This window comes from Scyliorhinus torazame, chromosome 12 (assembly GCF_047496885.1).
Source record: "Scyliorhinus torazame isolate Kashiwa2021f chromosome 12, sScyTor2.1, whole genome shotgun sequence".
In the NCBI taxonomy this organism is placed as follows: Eukaryota; Metazoa; Chordata; class Chondrichthyes; order Carcharhiniformes; family Scyliorhinidae; genus Scyliorhinus; species Scyliorhinus torazame.
Genome location: NC_092718.1, coordinates 10,413,163 through 10,431,355, shown reverse-complemented (window position 1 = coordinate 10,431,355; position 18,193 = coordinate 10,413,163). Strand labels below are relative to the sequence as shown.

The window sequence follows — 18,193 nt, the reverse complement described above, 5'->3', positions numbered from 1 at the left end:
GGAGCCAAGTCCTAGGTTTTGGAGCTTTGATATGAGCTTGGCTGGGATTATGGTGTTGAAGGCGGAGCTGTAGTCAATAAATAGGAGTCTGATGTAGGAGTCCTTGTTTCGAGATGCTCTCGGGATGAGTGTAGGGCCAGGGAAATGGTGTCTGATGTGGACCGGTTGCAGCGGTATGCGAATTGCAGTGGATCAAGGCGTTCTGGGAGTATGGAGGTGATGCGCTTCATGCTCAACCTCTCGAAGCACTTCATTACGACTGAAGTCAGGGCCACTGGTTGGTAGTCATTGAGGCACGTTGCCTGGGTCTTCTTTGGTACCGGTATGATACTATCTTTAACCTTTCTAGTTAACCATGGATGATGGAGATGTCCTTTGGACTCTTTCTTACTCATTAGAATGTATCCATTCTGTGCCTTCTGAAATATCCTCTTAGATGTTTGCCTCTGCATCTCTGTTTACCGATCCCTTGACCTAATTTGCCAGTTCACCTTGGATACCTCTGCTTTCATGCCCTCATTTATGTTTTGAAAAAGTAGTCTCAGACCCACTCTTCTCTCTCCCTGAAACAATTCAATCATATTATGGTTGCTGTTACCAAGGAGAACCTTCGCGAAGATCATTCATTACTCCCATCTCATTACTCCCATCTCATTGCACTATCATGTCTAGTGCTTCAGAACATGCTGTTCTCCGAAACTATTCCAAAAACATTAAATAAACTTCTCATTTAGGCTATCTTTGCCCATTTGATGTTACCGGTCTATATGTAAATTAAAATCTCCCATGATTATCGCTGTACCTTTCTGACAAGCTCCAATTATTTCTTCTTTTATTTTCCACCCTACCACGTGGTTACTGCCAGGGGACCTGAACACTGCTCCTACAAATGATTCTTGCCGTTACTATTTCTCATCTCTATCCAAACCTTTTCAACATCATGGTTTCCTGAACTTGGGTCATCCCCCTCTATTGTGCTAATGCCATAGTTTTTTTAAAAATGTATTTATTCAAAGTTTTTCAATAATTTTACAAAACACCCCAAAAAGGAAAATAATACAAAGAAAGAAGGGCAACATGCCAACAAAACAACTTAACCCTCTAAACGATAAACAGTTAAAAAAACTAACACCAACTCAAAACGAAATGGGGCATGCGCCCCTTACAAAAAGGAAAATAAATCAGCCCCCCCACCCCCCCCCCCCCCGGGTTGCTGCTGCTGTTGACCTCCACCTAACGTTCCGCGAGAAAGTCAAGGAACGGTTGCCACCGCCTGGAGAACCCCTGCAAGGACCCGCACAAGGCAAACTTTATCTTCTCCAGCCTGAGAAACCCCGCCATGTCATTGACCCAAGCCTCTATGCTTGGGGGCTTTGCGTCCCATCACATTAACAAGAGCCTTCTTCAGGCTACCAAGGAGGCAAAGGCCAGGACTCCGGCCTCTTTCGACTCCTGCACTCCCAGATCATCCGATACCCCAAATGTCGCCAACCCCCAGCTCTGTTTTACCCGAGTATCCAAGACCTTTACATAGCCTTTGCAAAGCCCTTCCAAAGCTCCGCAAGTGCCGGGCACGCCCAGAACATATGGGCGTGGTTTGCTGGGCTCCCCGTACATCTCGCACACCTGTCCTCCACCCCAAAAAACTTACTCATCCTCGCCCCTGTCACGTGTCCCTGTGTACCACTTTCTACTGGATCAGGCTGAGCCTGGCGCAAGATGAGGAGGAATTGACCCTGCCCAGGGCGTCAGCCCACAGGCCCTCATCCAGCTCCTCACCCAGCTCCCCCTCCCACTTACCCTTTAGCTCCTCCACCGAGGCCTCCTCCGCCTCATGCAGCTCCTGATATATCTCCGAGACCGTACCCTCTCCGACCCACAAGCCCGAATTCACCCTGTCATGTATCCTCCGGGCAGGCAGCAGCGGGAATTCCGCAACCTGCCTCCTCACGAACGCCCGAACCTGCATATACCTAAAGGCATTTCCCGGGGGTAACCCAAATTTCTCCTCCAGTGCCCTCAGACTGGCAAAAGTCCCGTTGATGAATAAATCCCCCATCCTTCTAATTCCCGCCCGGTGCCAGCTTAGGACCCCCCCCCCCGACTGCGCTCCAAGAACAGTCTCTTGACCCTCGGGGTCTTATTTGCCCACACAAATCCCATAATACTCTTGCTCACCCACTTGAAAAAGGCCTTGGGGATGAGAATAGGCAGGCACTGAAACACGAACAAGAACCTAGGGAGGCCCGTCATCTTTTTTTAAAAAAAATATTTTATTGAAAATTTTTGGTCAACCATCACAGTACATTGTGTATCCTTTACACAATAATATAACAGTATAAATAACAATGACCTGTTTTATAAACAAAGAATAAATAATATATAACAAAAACTAAAACTAAATGGCAACTGCCTTGTCTCAGATAAACACTCTCCAAAAATATAATTTAACGGTCCAATATACAATTATTTATAGCAACGACCTATACATATTATACATATATATTAACAACCCTGAGAGTCCTTCTGGTTCCTTCCCCCCCCCCCCCCCCCCCCCCCCCCCCCCCCCCCGGGCTGCTGCTGCTGCTGCCTTCTTTTCCATTCCCTCTATCTTTCTGTGAGGTATTCGACGAACGCTTGCCACCGCCTGGTGAACCCTTGAGCCGATCCCCTTAGGACGAACTTAATCCGTTCCAGCTTTATAAACCCTGCCATGTCATTTATCCAGGTCTCCACCCCCGGGGGCTTGGCTTCCTTCCACATCAACAGTATCCTGCGCCGGGCTACTAGGGACGCAAAGGCCAAAACATCGGCCTCTCTCGCCTCCCGGCTCTTGTGCAACCCCAAATATAGCCACCCCCAGCTTGGTTCGACCTGGACCCCCACTACTTTCGAAAGCACCTTTGTCACCCCCACCCAGAACCCCTGTAGTGCCGGACATGACCAGAACATGTGGGTATGATTCGCTGGGCTTCTCGAGCATCTCGCACACCTATCCTCTACCCCCAAAAATTTACTGAGCCATGCTCCAGTCATATGCACCCTGTGTAACACCTTAAATTGAATCAGGCTTAGCCTGGCACACGAGGACGATGAGTTTGCCCTACTTGGGGCATCCGCCCACAGCCCCTCCTCAATCTCCTCCCCCAGCTCTTCTTCCCATTTCCCTTTCAGCTCATCTACCATAATCTCCCCCTCGTACCTCATTTCCCTATATATATCTGACACCTTACCGTCCCCCAACCATGTCTTTGAGATCACTCTGTCCTGCACCTCATGCGTCGGGAGCTGCGGGAATTCCTTCACCTGTTGCCTCGCAAAAGCCCTCAGTTGCATATACCGGAATGCATTCCCTTGGGGCAACCCATATTTCTCGGTCAGCGCTCCCAGACTTGCGAACTTCCCATCCACAAACCGATCTTTCAGTTGCGTTACTCCTGCTCTTTGCCATATTCCAAATCCCCCATCCATTCTCCCCGGGGCAAACCTATGGTTATTTCTTATCGGGGACCCCACCAAGGCTCCCGTCTTTCCCCTATGCCGTCTACACTGTCCCCAAATTTTCAAAGTCGCCACCACCACCGGGCTTGTGGTGTATTTCTTCGGTGAGAACGGCAATGGGGCCGTCACCATAGCTTGTAGGCTAGTCCCCCTACAGGACGCCCTCTCCAATCTCTTCCACGCCGCTCCCTCCTCTTCCCCCATCCACTTACTCACCATTGAGATATTGGCGGCCCAGTAGTACTCACTTAGGCTCGGTAGTGCCAGCCCCCCCTATCCCTACTACGCTGTAAGAATCCCTTCCTCACTCTCGGGGTCTTCCCGGCCCACACAAAACTCATGATACTCTTTTCGATCCTTTTGAAAAAAGCCTTCGTGATCACCACCGGGAGGCACTGAAACACAAAGAGGAATCTCGGGAGGACTACCATTTTAACCGCCTGCACCCTCCCTGCCAGTGACAGGGATACCATGTTCCATCTCTTGAAGTCCTCCTCCATTTGTTCCACCAATCGCGTTAAATTTAACCTATGCAATGTACCCCAATTCTTGGCTATCTGGATCCCCAAGTAACGAAAGTCCCTTGTTACCTTCCTCAGCGGTAAGTCCTCTATTTCTCTGCTCTGCTCCCCTGGATGCACCACAAACAACTCACTTTTCCCCATGTTCAGTTTATATTCTGAGAATTCTCCAAACACCCGAAGTGTCCGCATTATCTCTGGCATCCCCTCCGCCGGGTCCGCTACATATAACAACAAATCATCCGCATACAGAGATACCCGGTGTTCTTCTCCTCCTCTAAGTACTCCCCTCCACTTCTTGGAACCCCTCAATGCTATTGCCAGGGGCTCAATCGCCAGTGCAAACAATAATGGGGACAGAGGGCATCCCTGCCTTGTCCCTCTATGGAGCCGAAAGTATGCAGATCCCCGTCCATTCGTGACCACACTCGCCACTGGGGCCCTATACAACAGCTGCACCCATCCAACATACTCATCTCCAAAACCAAATCTCCTCAGCACCTCCCACAGATAATCCCACTCCACTCTATCAAATGCTTTCTCGGCATCCATCGCCACCACTATCTCCGCTTCCTCCTCTGGTGGGGGCATCATCATTACCCCTAGCAGCCTCCGTATATTCTTATTCGGCTGTCTCCCCTTCACAAACCCAGTTTGGTCCTCATGGACCACCCTCGGGACACAATCCTCTATCCTCATTGCCATTACCTTGGCCAGAATCTTAGCGTCTACATTTAGGAGGGAAATAGGTCTATAGGACCCGCATTGCAGCGGGTCCTTTTCCTTCTTTAGGAGAAGCGATATCGTTGCCTCAGACATAGTCGGGGGCAGCTGTCCCCTTTCCTTTACCTCATTAAAGGTCCTCATCAGTAGCGGGGCGAGCAAGTCCACATATTTCCTGTAAAATTCAACTGGGAATCCATCCGGTCCCGGAGCCTTCCCCGCCTGCATGCTCCTAATTCCTTTCACTACTTCCTCTATTTCAATCTGTGCTCCCAGTCCCACCCTTTCCTGCTCCTCCAACTTGGGAAATTCCAGCCGGTCCAGAAAGCCCATCATTCTCTCCCTCCCATCCGGGGGTTGAGCTTCGTATAATTTTTTATAAAATGCCTTGAACACTCCATTCACTCTCTCCGCTCCCTGCTCCATCTCTCCTTCCTCATCCCTCACTCCCCCTATTTCCCTCGCTGCTCCCCTTTTCCTTAATTGGTGGGCCAGCAACCTGCTCGCCTTCTCCCCATATTCGTACTGTACACCCTGTGCCTTCCTCCACTGTGCCTCTGCATTACCCATTGTCAGCAAGTCAAATTCTACGTGTAGCCTTTGCCTTTGCCTGTACAGTCCCTCCTCCGGTGCCTCCGCATATTGCCTGTCCACCCTCAGAAGTTCTTGCAGCAACCGCTCCCGTTCCCTACTCTCCTGCTTTCCTTTATGTGCCCTTATTGATATCAGCTCCCCTCTAACCACTGTCTTCAGCGCCTCCCAGACCACTCCCACCTGGACCTCCCCATTATCATTGAGTTCCAAGTACTTTTCAATGCACCCCCTCACCCTTAGACACACCCCCTCATCTGCCATTAGTCCCATGTCCATTCTCCAGGATGGACGCCGTTCTTTTTCCTCCCCTATCTCCAAGTCCACCCAATGTGGAGCGTGATCCGAAATGGCTATAGCCGTATACTCCGTTCCCCTCACCTTTGGGATCAACGCCCTTCCCAAAACAAAAAAGTCTATTCGCGAATAGACTTTGTGGACATAGGAGAAAAACAAAAACTGCTTACTCCTAGGTCTGCTAAATCTCCACGGGTCTACTCCTCCCATCTGCTCCATAAAATCTTTAAGCACCTTGGCTGCAGCCGGCCTCCTTCCAGTCCTGGATCTCGACCTGTCCAGCCCTGGTTCCAACACCGTATTGAAATCTCCCCCCGTTACCAACTTTCCCACCTCTAGGTCCGGGATGCATCCTAGCATACGCCTCATAAAATTGGCATCATCCCAGTTCGGGGCATATACGTTTACCAAAACCACCGTCTCCCCCTGTAGTTTGCCACTCACCATCACGTATCTGCCCCCGTTATCCGCCACTATAGTCTTTGCCTCGAACATTACCCACTTCCCCACTAATATAGCCACCCCCCTGTTTTTCGCATCTAGCCCCGAATGGAACACCTGCCCCACCCATCCTTTGCGTAGCCTAACCTGGTCTATCAGTTTCAGGTGCGTTTCCTGTAACATAACCACGTCTGCCTTAAGTTTCTTAAGGTGTGCGAGTACCCGTGCCCTCTTTATCGGCCCGTTCAGCACTCTCACGTTCCACGTGATCAGCCGGGTTGGGGGGCTTTTTACCCCCCCCCCCTTGTCGATTAGCCATCCCCTTTTTCCAGCTCCTCACCCGGTTCCCATGCAGCTGTGTCCCCCCCAGGCGGTGCCCCCCCGCCCATCCCACCCCATGCCAGCTCCCCCCTCTCCCCAGCAGCAGCAGCCCAATAATTCCCCCCTCCCACCCCCCCCCCCCCCCCCCGCTAGATCCCCCACTAGCGTAGTTACACCCCCCATGTTGCTCCCAGAAGTCAGCAAACTCTGGCCGACCTCGGCTTCCCCCCGTGACCTCGGCTCGCACCGTGCGACGCCCCCTCCTTCCTGCTTCCCTATTCCCGCCATGATTATCATAGTGCGGGAACCGAGCCCGCGCTTCCCCCTTGGCCCCGCCCCCAATGGCCAACGCCCCATCTCCTCCACCTCCTTTCCTCCCGCCGGAATGTGGCGACTGGGGGCTTTTCACAGTAACTTCATTGAAGCCTACTTGTGACAAGCGATTATTATTTCGAAATATACTGTACCCTTCAATATTCTGGTCCCAGTTCATGTCCTCCCACAGCCATGCCTCCATTAAATATCTCAAATCGTACTTCTCTATTTCTATGTGCGCTGTCAGTTCATCTGCTTTATTTTTAATGCTGTGCGCATTCAGATATAAACTTAGTTTTGTCCTTTTATTCTTTTTACAACCCCTAGTCTCCTATTGATTTACTATTACAACCTGTTTTTTCATTTTCCACAACAATACCTTTTTCTTTTCCCTTCTGTCTGCTCTTTTGATTCACCACGTAGAACATAGTGCAGAAGGAGGCCATTCGGCCCATTGAGTCTGCACCGACCCACTTAAGCTCTCACTTTCACCCTATCCCCGTAACCCCTCGTAACCTTTTGGACACTAAGGGCAATTTAGCATGGCCAATCCACCTAACCCGCACATCTTTGGACTATGGGAGGAAACCGGAGCACCCCGAGGAAACCCACGCAGACACGGGGAGAACGTGCATACTCCACACAGACAGTGGCCCAAGCCGGGAATCGAACCTGGGACCCTGGAGCTGTGAAGCCACAGTGCTAGTCACTTGTGCTACCGTGCTGCCCGGTTGATCCCAAAATTGATCCCTTGCCCCCACAGTTTGGTTTAAAACCTTCTCTACTTCCCTAGTTATGCAGCTCTGCACCCTTCTAGTGTAGACCATCCCAATGTTACAGCTCCCACTTTCTCCAGTACTGGTGCCATGAACCAAAACCCACTGCTCCCACACCAATCTTTGAACTATGAATTCATCTCTCTCATTTGATTTACTTAATGCCAATTTGCTCATGGCTCAGGTAATAATCCAGAGGTTATGACCTTTGAGGTCCTGTTTAATTTGGTGCCTATGTCTTCATACTGACTCTCACCTGATGAAGGAGCTCCGAAAGCTACTGATTCCAAATCAACCCGTTGGACGGTAACCTGATGTTGTAAGACTTCAAAAAGTTGGTTTTCAGGTGCAACAGGTGATTAAGAAGGCAAATGGAATTTTGTCCTTCATTGCTAGAGGGATGGAGTTTAAGACTAGGGAGGTTCTGCTGCAATTGTATAAGGTGTTAGTGAGGCCACACCTCGAGTATTGTGTTCAGTTTTGGTCTCCTTACTTGAGAAAGAACGTACTGGCACTGGAGGGTGTGCAGAGGAGAATCACTAGGTTAATCCCAGAGCTGGTGGGGTTGGATTACGAGGAGAGGTTGAGCAGACTGAGACTGTACTCGTTGGAATTTAGAAGGATATGGGGGGGATCTTATAGAAACATATAAAATTATGAAGGGAATAGATAGGATAGATGCGGGCAGGTTGTTTCCACTGGCGGGTGAAAGCAGAACTAGGGGGCATAGCCTCAAAATAAGGGGAAGTAGATTTAGGACTGAGTTTAGGAGGAACTTCTTCACCCAAAGGGTTGTGAATCTATGGAATTCCTTGCCCAGTGAAGCAGTAGAGGCTCCTTCATTAAATGTTTTTAAGATAAAGATCGATAGTTTTTTGAAGAATAAAGGGATTAAGGGTTATGGTGTTCGGGCTGGAAAGTGGAGCTGAGTCCACAAAAGATCAGCCATGATCTCATTGAATGGTGGAGCAGGCTCGAGGGGCCAGATGGCCTACTCCTGCTCCTAGTTCTTATGTTCTTCAAGAGTATATATGCTGAGTCAGAGGACAGATTAGTTGGGTGATCAAAGTGTTTTCAAAGAGATGGGTCTTAAAAGAGGAATGGAAGGAGTGGATGGGTCCAAAGAAAGAAAGATTTGAGTTTATATTGTCTTTCACAACCTCGGCCCCAAAAGGTTAAGTCTGAGGCCATACTGTTTTACTAATTCAGAGAGGCTTGTAGTAGTAGTGTTTATTATCTTAAAATGTGCATTTATAGGATTATTTTATTATATAAGTAAATATTTTCTATGTTTGCCAAAGGTCCTGGAAAGCCCGTCTGGGAGCTATCTACAATCAGACTAAAGTACCGTCAGCAGAAGGATTCCTGCAGAGGTCTCCGTGGTATCACCGTGTGTCCTGTCTAAATTCTAATGATGCATCCTGCCAACTCCGTTTTCATAAATCTCCTGTGGTGCTCCATGATGATGCAGCTAAAAGCTTTGGTCAGAAAGAGGATCTGAACAGCAGGGCAAATAAATTGGGTGGAATGGTGCAGCTTCAGGGGCTCAAAGAATCCATGAGCATCGAGATAGTGTCTGTTTCCGAATTCAGCGTTTTGTTCACTCTCGTTGCTCCTGACTTTGGCGCGGCAACTGTTGTCTTCTGGGACTTGGAAACACAAGAGGTGAAATATCATCACATCGACAGCCATTCCTTACCAGTGGAAGGAGACGGGAAGGATGAATTGTGCCTGTTTCTCACAGGTACACTTTTTGTGGTTGTTTAAATCTATTTGTGTTGTGTCTTTTTCAGGATAGCCTCCATAAGCGCTTCACGTGATTAATGACTTTGACACATCTGGTTTGTCAACATTCTGTGCCAGCATGTCCCATTGGCAGTTATGTAATGAATTGACATTTCAGCATTTGCTTTTTGTCATACTGGCTAAGGGGGAGAAATATTGGTTGAAACGCCAAGCCAGCTCCCTGCTCTGAATGATTTTACGTCTGTTCTGGAATGATGTGAACAGGCAACTGAGATCTAATTTTAACATGTTATTTATTAATTTAGCCACCGAATCACGGAATCACTACAGTGCAGAAGGAGGCCATTTGGTTCATTGAGTCTGCGCCGCTCCTTAGAAAGAGCACCCTACCTAGGCCCAATCCCTGCTCTAGCCCTGTATCCCACCCAACGTTTGGACACTAAGGGGCAATTTAGCATGGCCAATCCACCTAACCTGCACATCTATGGACTGTGGGAGGAAACCGGAGCACCCGGAGAAAACCCACGCAGACACAGGGAGAACGTACATACTCCACACAGATAGTCACCCAAGTGCCCGAGTACCTGGCTCTGTGAGGAAGCAGTGCTAACCACTTTACTACCATGCCGCCCCAAACTTTGTTTGCTGAGTTTAAGGTGATTAGTCCACCATTTAGTCTGGAGAGGTGAAGCACTTCTGTTATTTGTGTTTCACCACAACTGCATAACTGGTTTATACCGAAGATATGCAAAATAAAACTGCTGCTATAACCCTCTGCATAAAGGTTTGCAGTCGGCCGGAAAGGAATAATAGTCATTTTAATGTTTGTTGCAATCCTAGTCTTTGGGTTCTTATACGGAGACCAGAATAATTCCTAACCAAAACCGACTTATTTATAAATTAATGCAATAAGTTCATTGTGAAATGCTTGAGGCACCAGGTAGAATTCAAATTATGCTGTGTAATAAATTGAGCTGAAAATATAGGTTTGTAGGGATTGGTACATGTACCTGAAACATTTTCTAAACAGAGGGAGCTGCATTCTCCATGTGCGTGGTGTCGCCCATATCCTTTTTCATATTGTGAAACACTTTTGAGAAGCCTTTTGGCAGAGGATGAGTGCTGTATAAGTGTTAAAATTTGTTGCTGTGGTTAGTCATGTTACTTTCTTTGACTTGCTGACATCTTCCCATTGGGCCAGTGCAATGTTTTAGCTTCTGTAAGGAAAGGAAATTCAGCAACTAAAAAATGTCGATCAACATCTGGATCTCCATTTCCTACATCATACCTTTTATAATAGAACGGAAGATCATTCTTGAAGCTCACATCTTTGTAGATTTGGTTTAGGTTAATTAGAACAAATGATCAAAGAAACTGTGAGGAAAAACTTGTAGCTTGTCGCTTGTGCTTTAGAGGGAGGCGGTGGCATAGTGGTATTGTTACTGGACTAATTAACCAGAGACCCAGAGTAATGCTCTGGGGACCCAGGTTCAAATCCCACCCATGCAGATGGTGAAATTTGAATTTTAAAAAATCAGGAATTAAAAGTCTAATGATGACCATGAAACTATTGGCGATTTGTTGTAAAACCCATCTGGTTCAGTAATGTCCTTTTTAGGGAAGGAAATCTGCCATCCTTACCTGGTCTGGCCTACATGTGACTCAGAGTCCATACCCACAGCAACTCTTAAATGCTCCCTCAAGGGCAATTGGGGATGGACAATGAATGCTGGCACAGCCTGCGAGGCCCACGTCCCATGAATGAATTTAAAAAAACTAAACATCAAGGTCAGAATGTTTAAAAGACTAATGTGGTGACTCCATATTCCTTTAATAAATAGGAGCTTTCAAAGCGTGTCATTTCAAAAATATGGGGCTGGATTCTCCGCACCCCGATGCCGAAATCCGCGCATGGAATCGGGACCGGCGCCGGTTCCCCGATTCTCTGGGCCCATAAAAGCTGAGTATGGCCATTGCTGGAGGCCCACCCCGCCATTCTCCGCCCCTGACCGGCCGAAGTCCCGACGGGTCCTGCCGGTCGGGATACTAGCGCGGCGGCTGCGGATTCAGTCCATGGCCGCCAGAGTTGGGGGTGGGCCGATTGGAGGGCAGTGGGGGCCATATACAGCACCGGGCTAATTTTGGGCGGGTGGTCTGGGTCGGGCACGTGGCCGATCGGGGGCACTATTTGGGAGGTCCAGCTCCGCCGTCCGAGTCTGCCATGGAGCACGGCGCGGTTGGGAGGCTGCTGCCGTGCGCATGCGCGGCCTCTGACCCGGAGGCGCGGGTCCCGTATCTGGAGCAAAAGCTGCGGGCTTCCCGATGGGTCACTGCTAGCCCCCTGCAGGGCTAGGAATATGTGGCCCTTTCACGCCAGTTTTTCTGTCGTGAAAGGCCGCAGTTTTTACAGTGGGATCTTAATGTTGGGTTGTGACATCCATTATTTTGTTTCTCTTTGTTGTCCTCTCCTGGTGTGCTGACTTATTGGGTTATGGTTCCAGGGATGTTGCAGGCCCAAGTAACCAATTTTCATACCCGTGTCTTGACAATCATGTGGGCAGGAGTTTTGTCTTCTGGCCTCTGTCCTAACATCTAATAATCTTTATTATTGCCACAAGTAGGCTTACATTGACACTGCAATGAGGTTACTGTGAAAAGCCCCGAATCGCCACATTCTGGCACCTGTTCGGGTACACAGAGGGAGAATTCAGAATGTCCAATTCGCCTAACAGCACGTCTTTCAGGACTTGTGGGAGGAAACCGGAGCACCCGGAGGAAACCCACGCAGACACTGGGAGAACGTGCAGACTCCACACAGACAGTGACCCAAGCTGGGAATCGAACCCGGGAACCTGGCGCAGTGAAGCAACAGTGCTAACCACTGTGCTACTGTGCTGCCCAATGCACACTTTCAGAGGAATAATAGGGAGTGGAGAAACTGTTTGCTCCCGCGCCATGATCCATGGATCTGAGGTGAAGTACACATGCACTGCTTGACTAATTGAGACTAGTCAATTCAGAGTAAACTGAACATCAAACCTTCATGAACACTTTGCGTGATGCACTTGCCAAATGAATGATTTAGGAAGTTTAATACATTTTCAGTTTGAATGAATTTTAAGAATTAGAATAAATGGCTAAAACAGGTTATTTGAAGCCCTTCTATATGAGGGAGGTGGTGGTGTAGTGGTATGTCACTGGACTAGCAATCCAGAGACTCAGAGTAATGCACTGGGGTTCCAGGTTCAAATCCCACCACTGCAGATGGTGAAATTTGAATTCAGTAAAAATCTGGAATTAAATGAAACCATTGACATTAAAAACCCATCTGGTTCACTAATGTCCTTTAGGGAAGGAAATTTGCCGTCCTTATCCGGCCTGGCCTACATGTGACTCCAGATCCACAAGAAATGCTGGCACAGCCTGCGACCCCCACGTCTCATTGAATGAGTTAAAAAAAATTTTTTTAAATTCCTGTAAACTTGATTTGGCACAGACATCTTATGTTTCCAATTTAATTTTCTTAGATGCTGGCCTTTCCATGGTGGTATTTGCTTTCTCGCAAGAAGATCTATTGAATCGTTTAATGATTTATGGGAAAGCAGGCATTGTCGACTCGGTGTGTCATCTCAATCATTGGAATCGATGTTCAATTCCCATCCATGCGTTAGAGGTGAGGGTTTTTATAAAGTTAAAAGCTTGTATTGTTAAGACATTTTTTGCTAAACTCTTCTGTAAAGGTATTTTTGGGCACTGTTTGGAATGCAAATACAACATCGCATTTATATAGTGCCTTCAGTCTAATAAAAATCATTTGCTTCATGGGAATGTTAGTGACAAATTTTGATATTTCATAGAATTTACAGTGCAGAAGGAGGCCACTCGGCCCATCGAGTCCGCACCGGCTCTTGGAAAGAGCACCCTACCCAAGGTCAACACCTCCACCCTATCCCCACAACCCAGCAACCCCACCCAACACGGAAGGGCAATTTTGGACACTAAGGGTAATTTATCATGGCCAATCCACCTAACCTGCACATCTTTGGACTGTGGGAGGAAACCGGAGCACCCGGAGGAAACCCACGCACACACGGGGAGGATGTGCAGACTCCGCACAGACATTGACCCAAGCCGGAATCGAACCTGGGACCCTGGAGCTGTGAAGCAATTGTGCTATCCACAATGCTACAATGCTACAGTGCTGCCCCCATGTTGAAGCATGGAAAGAGATGTTAGGGCAGATGACACAAAACCTGTGCAAGAAGATAATTTAAAGGAGCATCTTAAAGGAGGAGAGAAAGGCAATGAGATGGATGTTGTAGCAGGGAGCCAGGCAGCTGAAGGCACAGCTGCTGGTGGTAAAGTGAAGAAGATTTAGGGTGCGTGAGGCAAGCTGGTTGTTGAGATGGAGGGCGTAAGTGTAAGGCAAAGGAGGGATTTGAAAACCAAAATGAGAATGTTAAAGTTGAAGTATTTGTCGAACTGGGAGCCCGTGTAGGTCAGCAAGCACAGGGCTGATGAGTGAAGAAGACTTAGTGCGAACTGCTTGGACCCTAAATTGCACAGAGTGCTGAATTTGGTGCATTTGAGTGCTATAGTGAGAGTTTGGTGACTGAGGGAGTATAAGGCTTCATTTTTATCTAAAGTCTAGTCTTTCTTTTATTTAGTTAATTAACTTAAAAGTTGCTGTTTGGTTTAGAAGAAGGTGAATTTTCAATCAGCTTTAAACAAAGCTTCTACTTGTAGGCACTTGCAGCTGCAGCTTGTTAATTAGTTAATTGGATTAGGCCAGTTTTCAGAGGCTAGATTCACAGTATAAAAGTGATCCCCGACACTGCAGACTTTGTTTGCACTGAGTGCTGAATTTGGTGCATTTGAGTGCTATAGTGAGAGTTTGGTGACTGAGGGAGTGCTGAATTTGGTGCATTTGAGTGCAATAGTGAGAGTTTGGTGACTGAGGGAGTTAGGTGAGGAGGGAGTAAGGTGCTCCTTTCATTTTGTTTCTGACATTTCTGCAAAGAGTGAGAAGAGAGCCAGGAGTTTACAGAGAGTGCAGCTGACTGGGAGCAGAGTCGGAGGGTGGAGATCCAGTTCATAGAATTTACAGTGCAGAAGGAGTCCATTCAGCCCATCGTGTCTGCACCGGCTCTTGGAAAGAGCACCCTACCCAAGGTCAACACCTCCACCCTATCCCCATAACCCAGTAACCCCACCCAACACTAAGGGCAATTTTGGACACTAAGGGCAATTTAGCATGGCCAATCCACCTAACCTGCACATCTTTGGACTGTGGGAGGAAACCGGAGCACCCGGAGAAAACCCACGCAGACACTGGGAGGATGTGCAGACTCCACACAGACAGCGACCCAAGCAGGAATTGAACCTGGGACCCTGGAGCTGTGAAGCAATTGTGCTATCCACAATGAAGTGGTGCAGCGACAACAATCTATCCCTCAATGCCAGCAAAACTAAAGAGCTGGTCATTGACTTCAGGAAACAAAGTACTGTACACACCCCTGTCGGCATCAATGGGGCCGAGTTGGAGATGGTTAGCAGTTTCAAATTCCATGGGGTACACATCTCCAAAAATCTGTCCTGGTCCACCCACGTCGACGCTACCACCAAGAAAGCACAACAGGACCTATACTTCCTCAGGAAACTAAGGAAATTCGGCATGTCCACATTAACCCTTAGCAGCTTTTACAGATGCATCATAGAAAGCATCCTATCTGGCTGCATCACAGCCTGGTATGGCAACTGCTCGGCCCAAGACTGCTAGAAACTTCAGAGAGTCATGAACATAGCCCAGTCCATCACACAAACCTGCCTCCCATCTATTGAGTCCATCTACACCTCCCGCTGCCTGGGGAAAGCAGGCAGCATAATCAAAGACCCCTCACACTGGATTACTCGCTCTTCCAACTTCTTCCATCGGGCAGGAGATACAAAAGTCTGAGAACACGCACGAACAGACTCAAAAACAGCTTCTTCCACCCCCCCCCCCCGTTGTTACCAGACTCCTAAACGATCCTCTTATGGACTGGCCTCATTAACACTACACCCTGTATGCTTCACCCGATGCCGGTGTTATCTAGTTACATTGTGTACCTTGTGTTGCCCTATTATGTATTTTCTTTTCATGTACTTAATGATCAGTTGAGCGGGACTTCCGGGTGCGGCGATGACCAGCTGAGTCGCACATTTCGGCAGCTCCCTGTGAAACGGACTTTTGGGCTCTTGATAGGAGCCCCAACGGCAATTTTGACGGCTAAAAACACTGTGCGGTAAACCAGAAGGGAATCCCCCCTGGATACGGATGGAAAAAGGAGAGGGAAGTGGCCAGATTGCAGTGGATCCTTTAGAACAGCGGCAAGGAAGGCAAGCAAAAACCAAGATGGCGTCGGAAGGTGGCAGTTTAACATGGGGCCCTGAACAACAAGAGTTCTTGAAATGCTGTGTGGAAGAGCTCAAAAAGGAAATGAAGAAAGAGCAGTTGGCCCCGATACTACAGGCGATCGAAGGGCTAAAGGAGGAACAAAAGACCCAGGAGCGGGAGCTTCGGGTCGTGAAGGCAAAGGCAGCCGAGAATGAGGACGATATACAGGGCCTGGTAGTGAAGACGGAGACGCAGGAGGCACATCAGAAACTATGTGTGGAAAGGTTGGAGGCACTGGAAAACAACGCAAGGAGGAACAACCTGAGGATTCTTGGTCTTCCTGAAGGTGTGGAGGGAGCGGACGTCGGGGCATATGTGAGCACGATGCTGCACTCGTTAATGGGAGCGGAGGCCCCGGCAGGTCCGTTGGAGGTGGAGGGAGCATACCGAGTGATGGCGCGAGGACCGAGAGCAGGAGAAATTCCCAGAGCCATAGTGGTGAGATTCCTCCGTTTTAAGGATAGAGAAATGGTCCTTAGATGGGCGAAGAAAACTCGGAGTAGTAAATGGGAGAACGCGGTGATCCGCGTTTATCAAGACTGGAGTGCGGAGGTGGCGAGAAGGAGGGCGAGCTTTAATCGGGCCAAGGCGGTGCTTCATAAAAAGAAGATAAAATTTGGAATGCTGCAACCGGCAAGACTGTGGGTCACATATCGAGAGAGGCACCACTACTTTGAGACGGCGGATGAAGCGTGGACTTTTATTGTGGAAGAAAAACTGGAATGAGCGGGTTATTAAAAAGAACGTTCGAACAAAGTGGTGGGGCGAATGTGGGGGGCAAAGAGGGGTTTTATGTACTAATCCTGCGATGCGGTAACTTTTCTCTCTCCCACAGGTGGTGATGGGGGGAGGAGGGGAGGTGGAGGAGATGGGGCGTTGGCCATTGGGGGCGGGGCCAAGGGAGAAGCGCGGGCTTGGTTCCCGCGCTATGATAATCATGGCGGGAATAGAGAAGCAGGAAGGAGGGGGCGTCGCACGGTGCGAGCCGAGGTCACTGGGGGAAGCCGAGGTCAGCCAGAGTTTGCTGACTTCTGGGAGGAACATGGGGGGAGTAATTACGCTAGCGGGGGATCTAGAGGGGGGAATTACTGGGTTGCTGCTGCTGGGGAGAGGGGGGAGCTGGTATGGGAGAGGATGGGCGGGGGGGCACCGCCTGGGGGAGATACAGCTGCGTGGGAACCGGTGAGGAGCTGGAAAAAGGTGATGGCTAATCGACAAGGGGGGGGGTAGGAAGCCCCCCAACTCGGCTGATCACGTGGAACGTGAGAGGGCTGAACGGGCCGATAAAGAGGGCACGGGTACTCGCACACCTTAAGAAACTTAAGGCAGATGTGGTTATGTTACAGGAAACGCACCTGAAACTGATAGACCAGGTTAGGCTACGCAAAGGATGGGTGGGGCAGGTGTTCCATTCGGGGCTAGATGCGAAAAACAGGGGGGTGGCTATATTAGTGGGGAAGCGGGTAATGTTCGAGGCAAAGACTATAGTGGCGGATAACGGGGGCAGATACGTGATGGTGAGTGGCAAACTACAGGGGGAGACGGTGGTTTTGGTAAACGTATATGCCCCGAACTGGGATGATGCCAATTTTATGAGGCGGATGCTAGGACGCATTCCGGACCTAGAGATGGGAAAGCTGCTAATGGGGGGAGATTTTAATACGGTGTTGGAACCAGGGCTGGATAGGTCGAAGTCCAGGACTGGAAGGAGGCCGGCAGCAGCCAAGGTACTTAAAGATTTTATGGAGCAGATGGGAGGTGTAGACCCGTGGAGATTTAGCAGACCTAGGAGTAAGGAGTTCTCGTTTTTCTCCTATGTCCATAAAGTCTACTCGCGAATAGACTTTTTTGTGCTGGGTAGGGCATTGATCCCGAAGGTGAGGGGAACAGAGTATACGGCTATAGCCATTTCGGATCACGCTCCGCACTGGGTGGACTTGGAGATAGGGGAGGAAACAGGAGGGCGCCCACCCTGGAGAATGGACATGGGACTAATGGCAGATGAGGGGGTGTGTCTAAGGGTGAGGGGGTGCATTGAAAAGTACTTGGAACTCAATGATAATGGGGAGGTCCAGGTGGGAGTGGTCTGGGAGGCGTTGAAGGCGGTGGTTAGAGGGGAGCTGATATCAATAAGGGCACATAAAGGGAAGCAGGAGAGTAAGGAACGGGAGCGGTTGCTGCAAGAACTTTTGAGGGTGGACAGACAATATGCGGAAGCACCGGAGGAGGGACTGTACAGGGAAAGGCAAAGGCTACATGTAGAATTTGACTTGCTGACTACAGGCACTGCAGAGGCACAATGGAGGAAGGCACAGGGTGTACAGTACGAATATGGGGAGAAGGCGAGCAGGTTGCTGGCACACCAATTGAGGAAAAGGGGAGCAGCGAGGGAAATAGGGGGAGTGAGGGATGAGGAAGGAGAGATGGAGCGGGGAGCGGAGAGAGTGAATGGAGTGTTCAAGACATTTTATAAAAAATTATATGAAGCTCAACCCCCGGATGGGAGGGAGAGAATGATGGGCTTC

The 18,193-nt window shown here is 49.1% G+C and overlaps 1 protein-coding gene across 2 annotated transcripts in view; it reads left to right on the top strand.

Annotated features, from left to right (window-relative positions):
• The window catches only part of spg11 (SPG11 vesicle trafficking associated, spatacsin), a 230,978-nt gene that overhangs the window by 26,104 nt on the left and 186,681 nt on the right, over window positions 1–18,193 (top strand). For both annotated transcript variants that reach the window (XM_072470406.1, XM_072470405.1), the window contains exons 6-7: window positions 8,788–9,230; window positions 12,760–12,905. In XM_072470406.1, coding sequence (XP_072326507.1) covers window positions 8,788–9,230; window positions 12,760–12,905 — 589 coding nt within the window. The remainder of the gene's footprint in view (window positions 1–8,787; window positions 9,231–12,759; window positions 12,906–18,193) is intronic.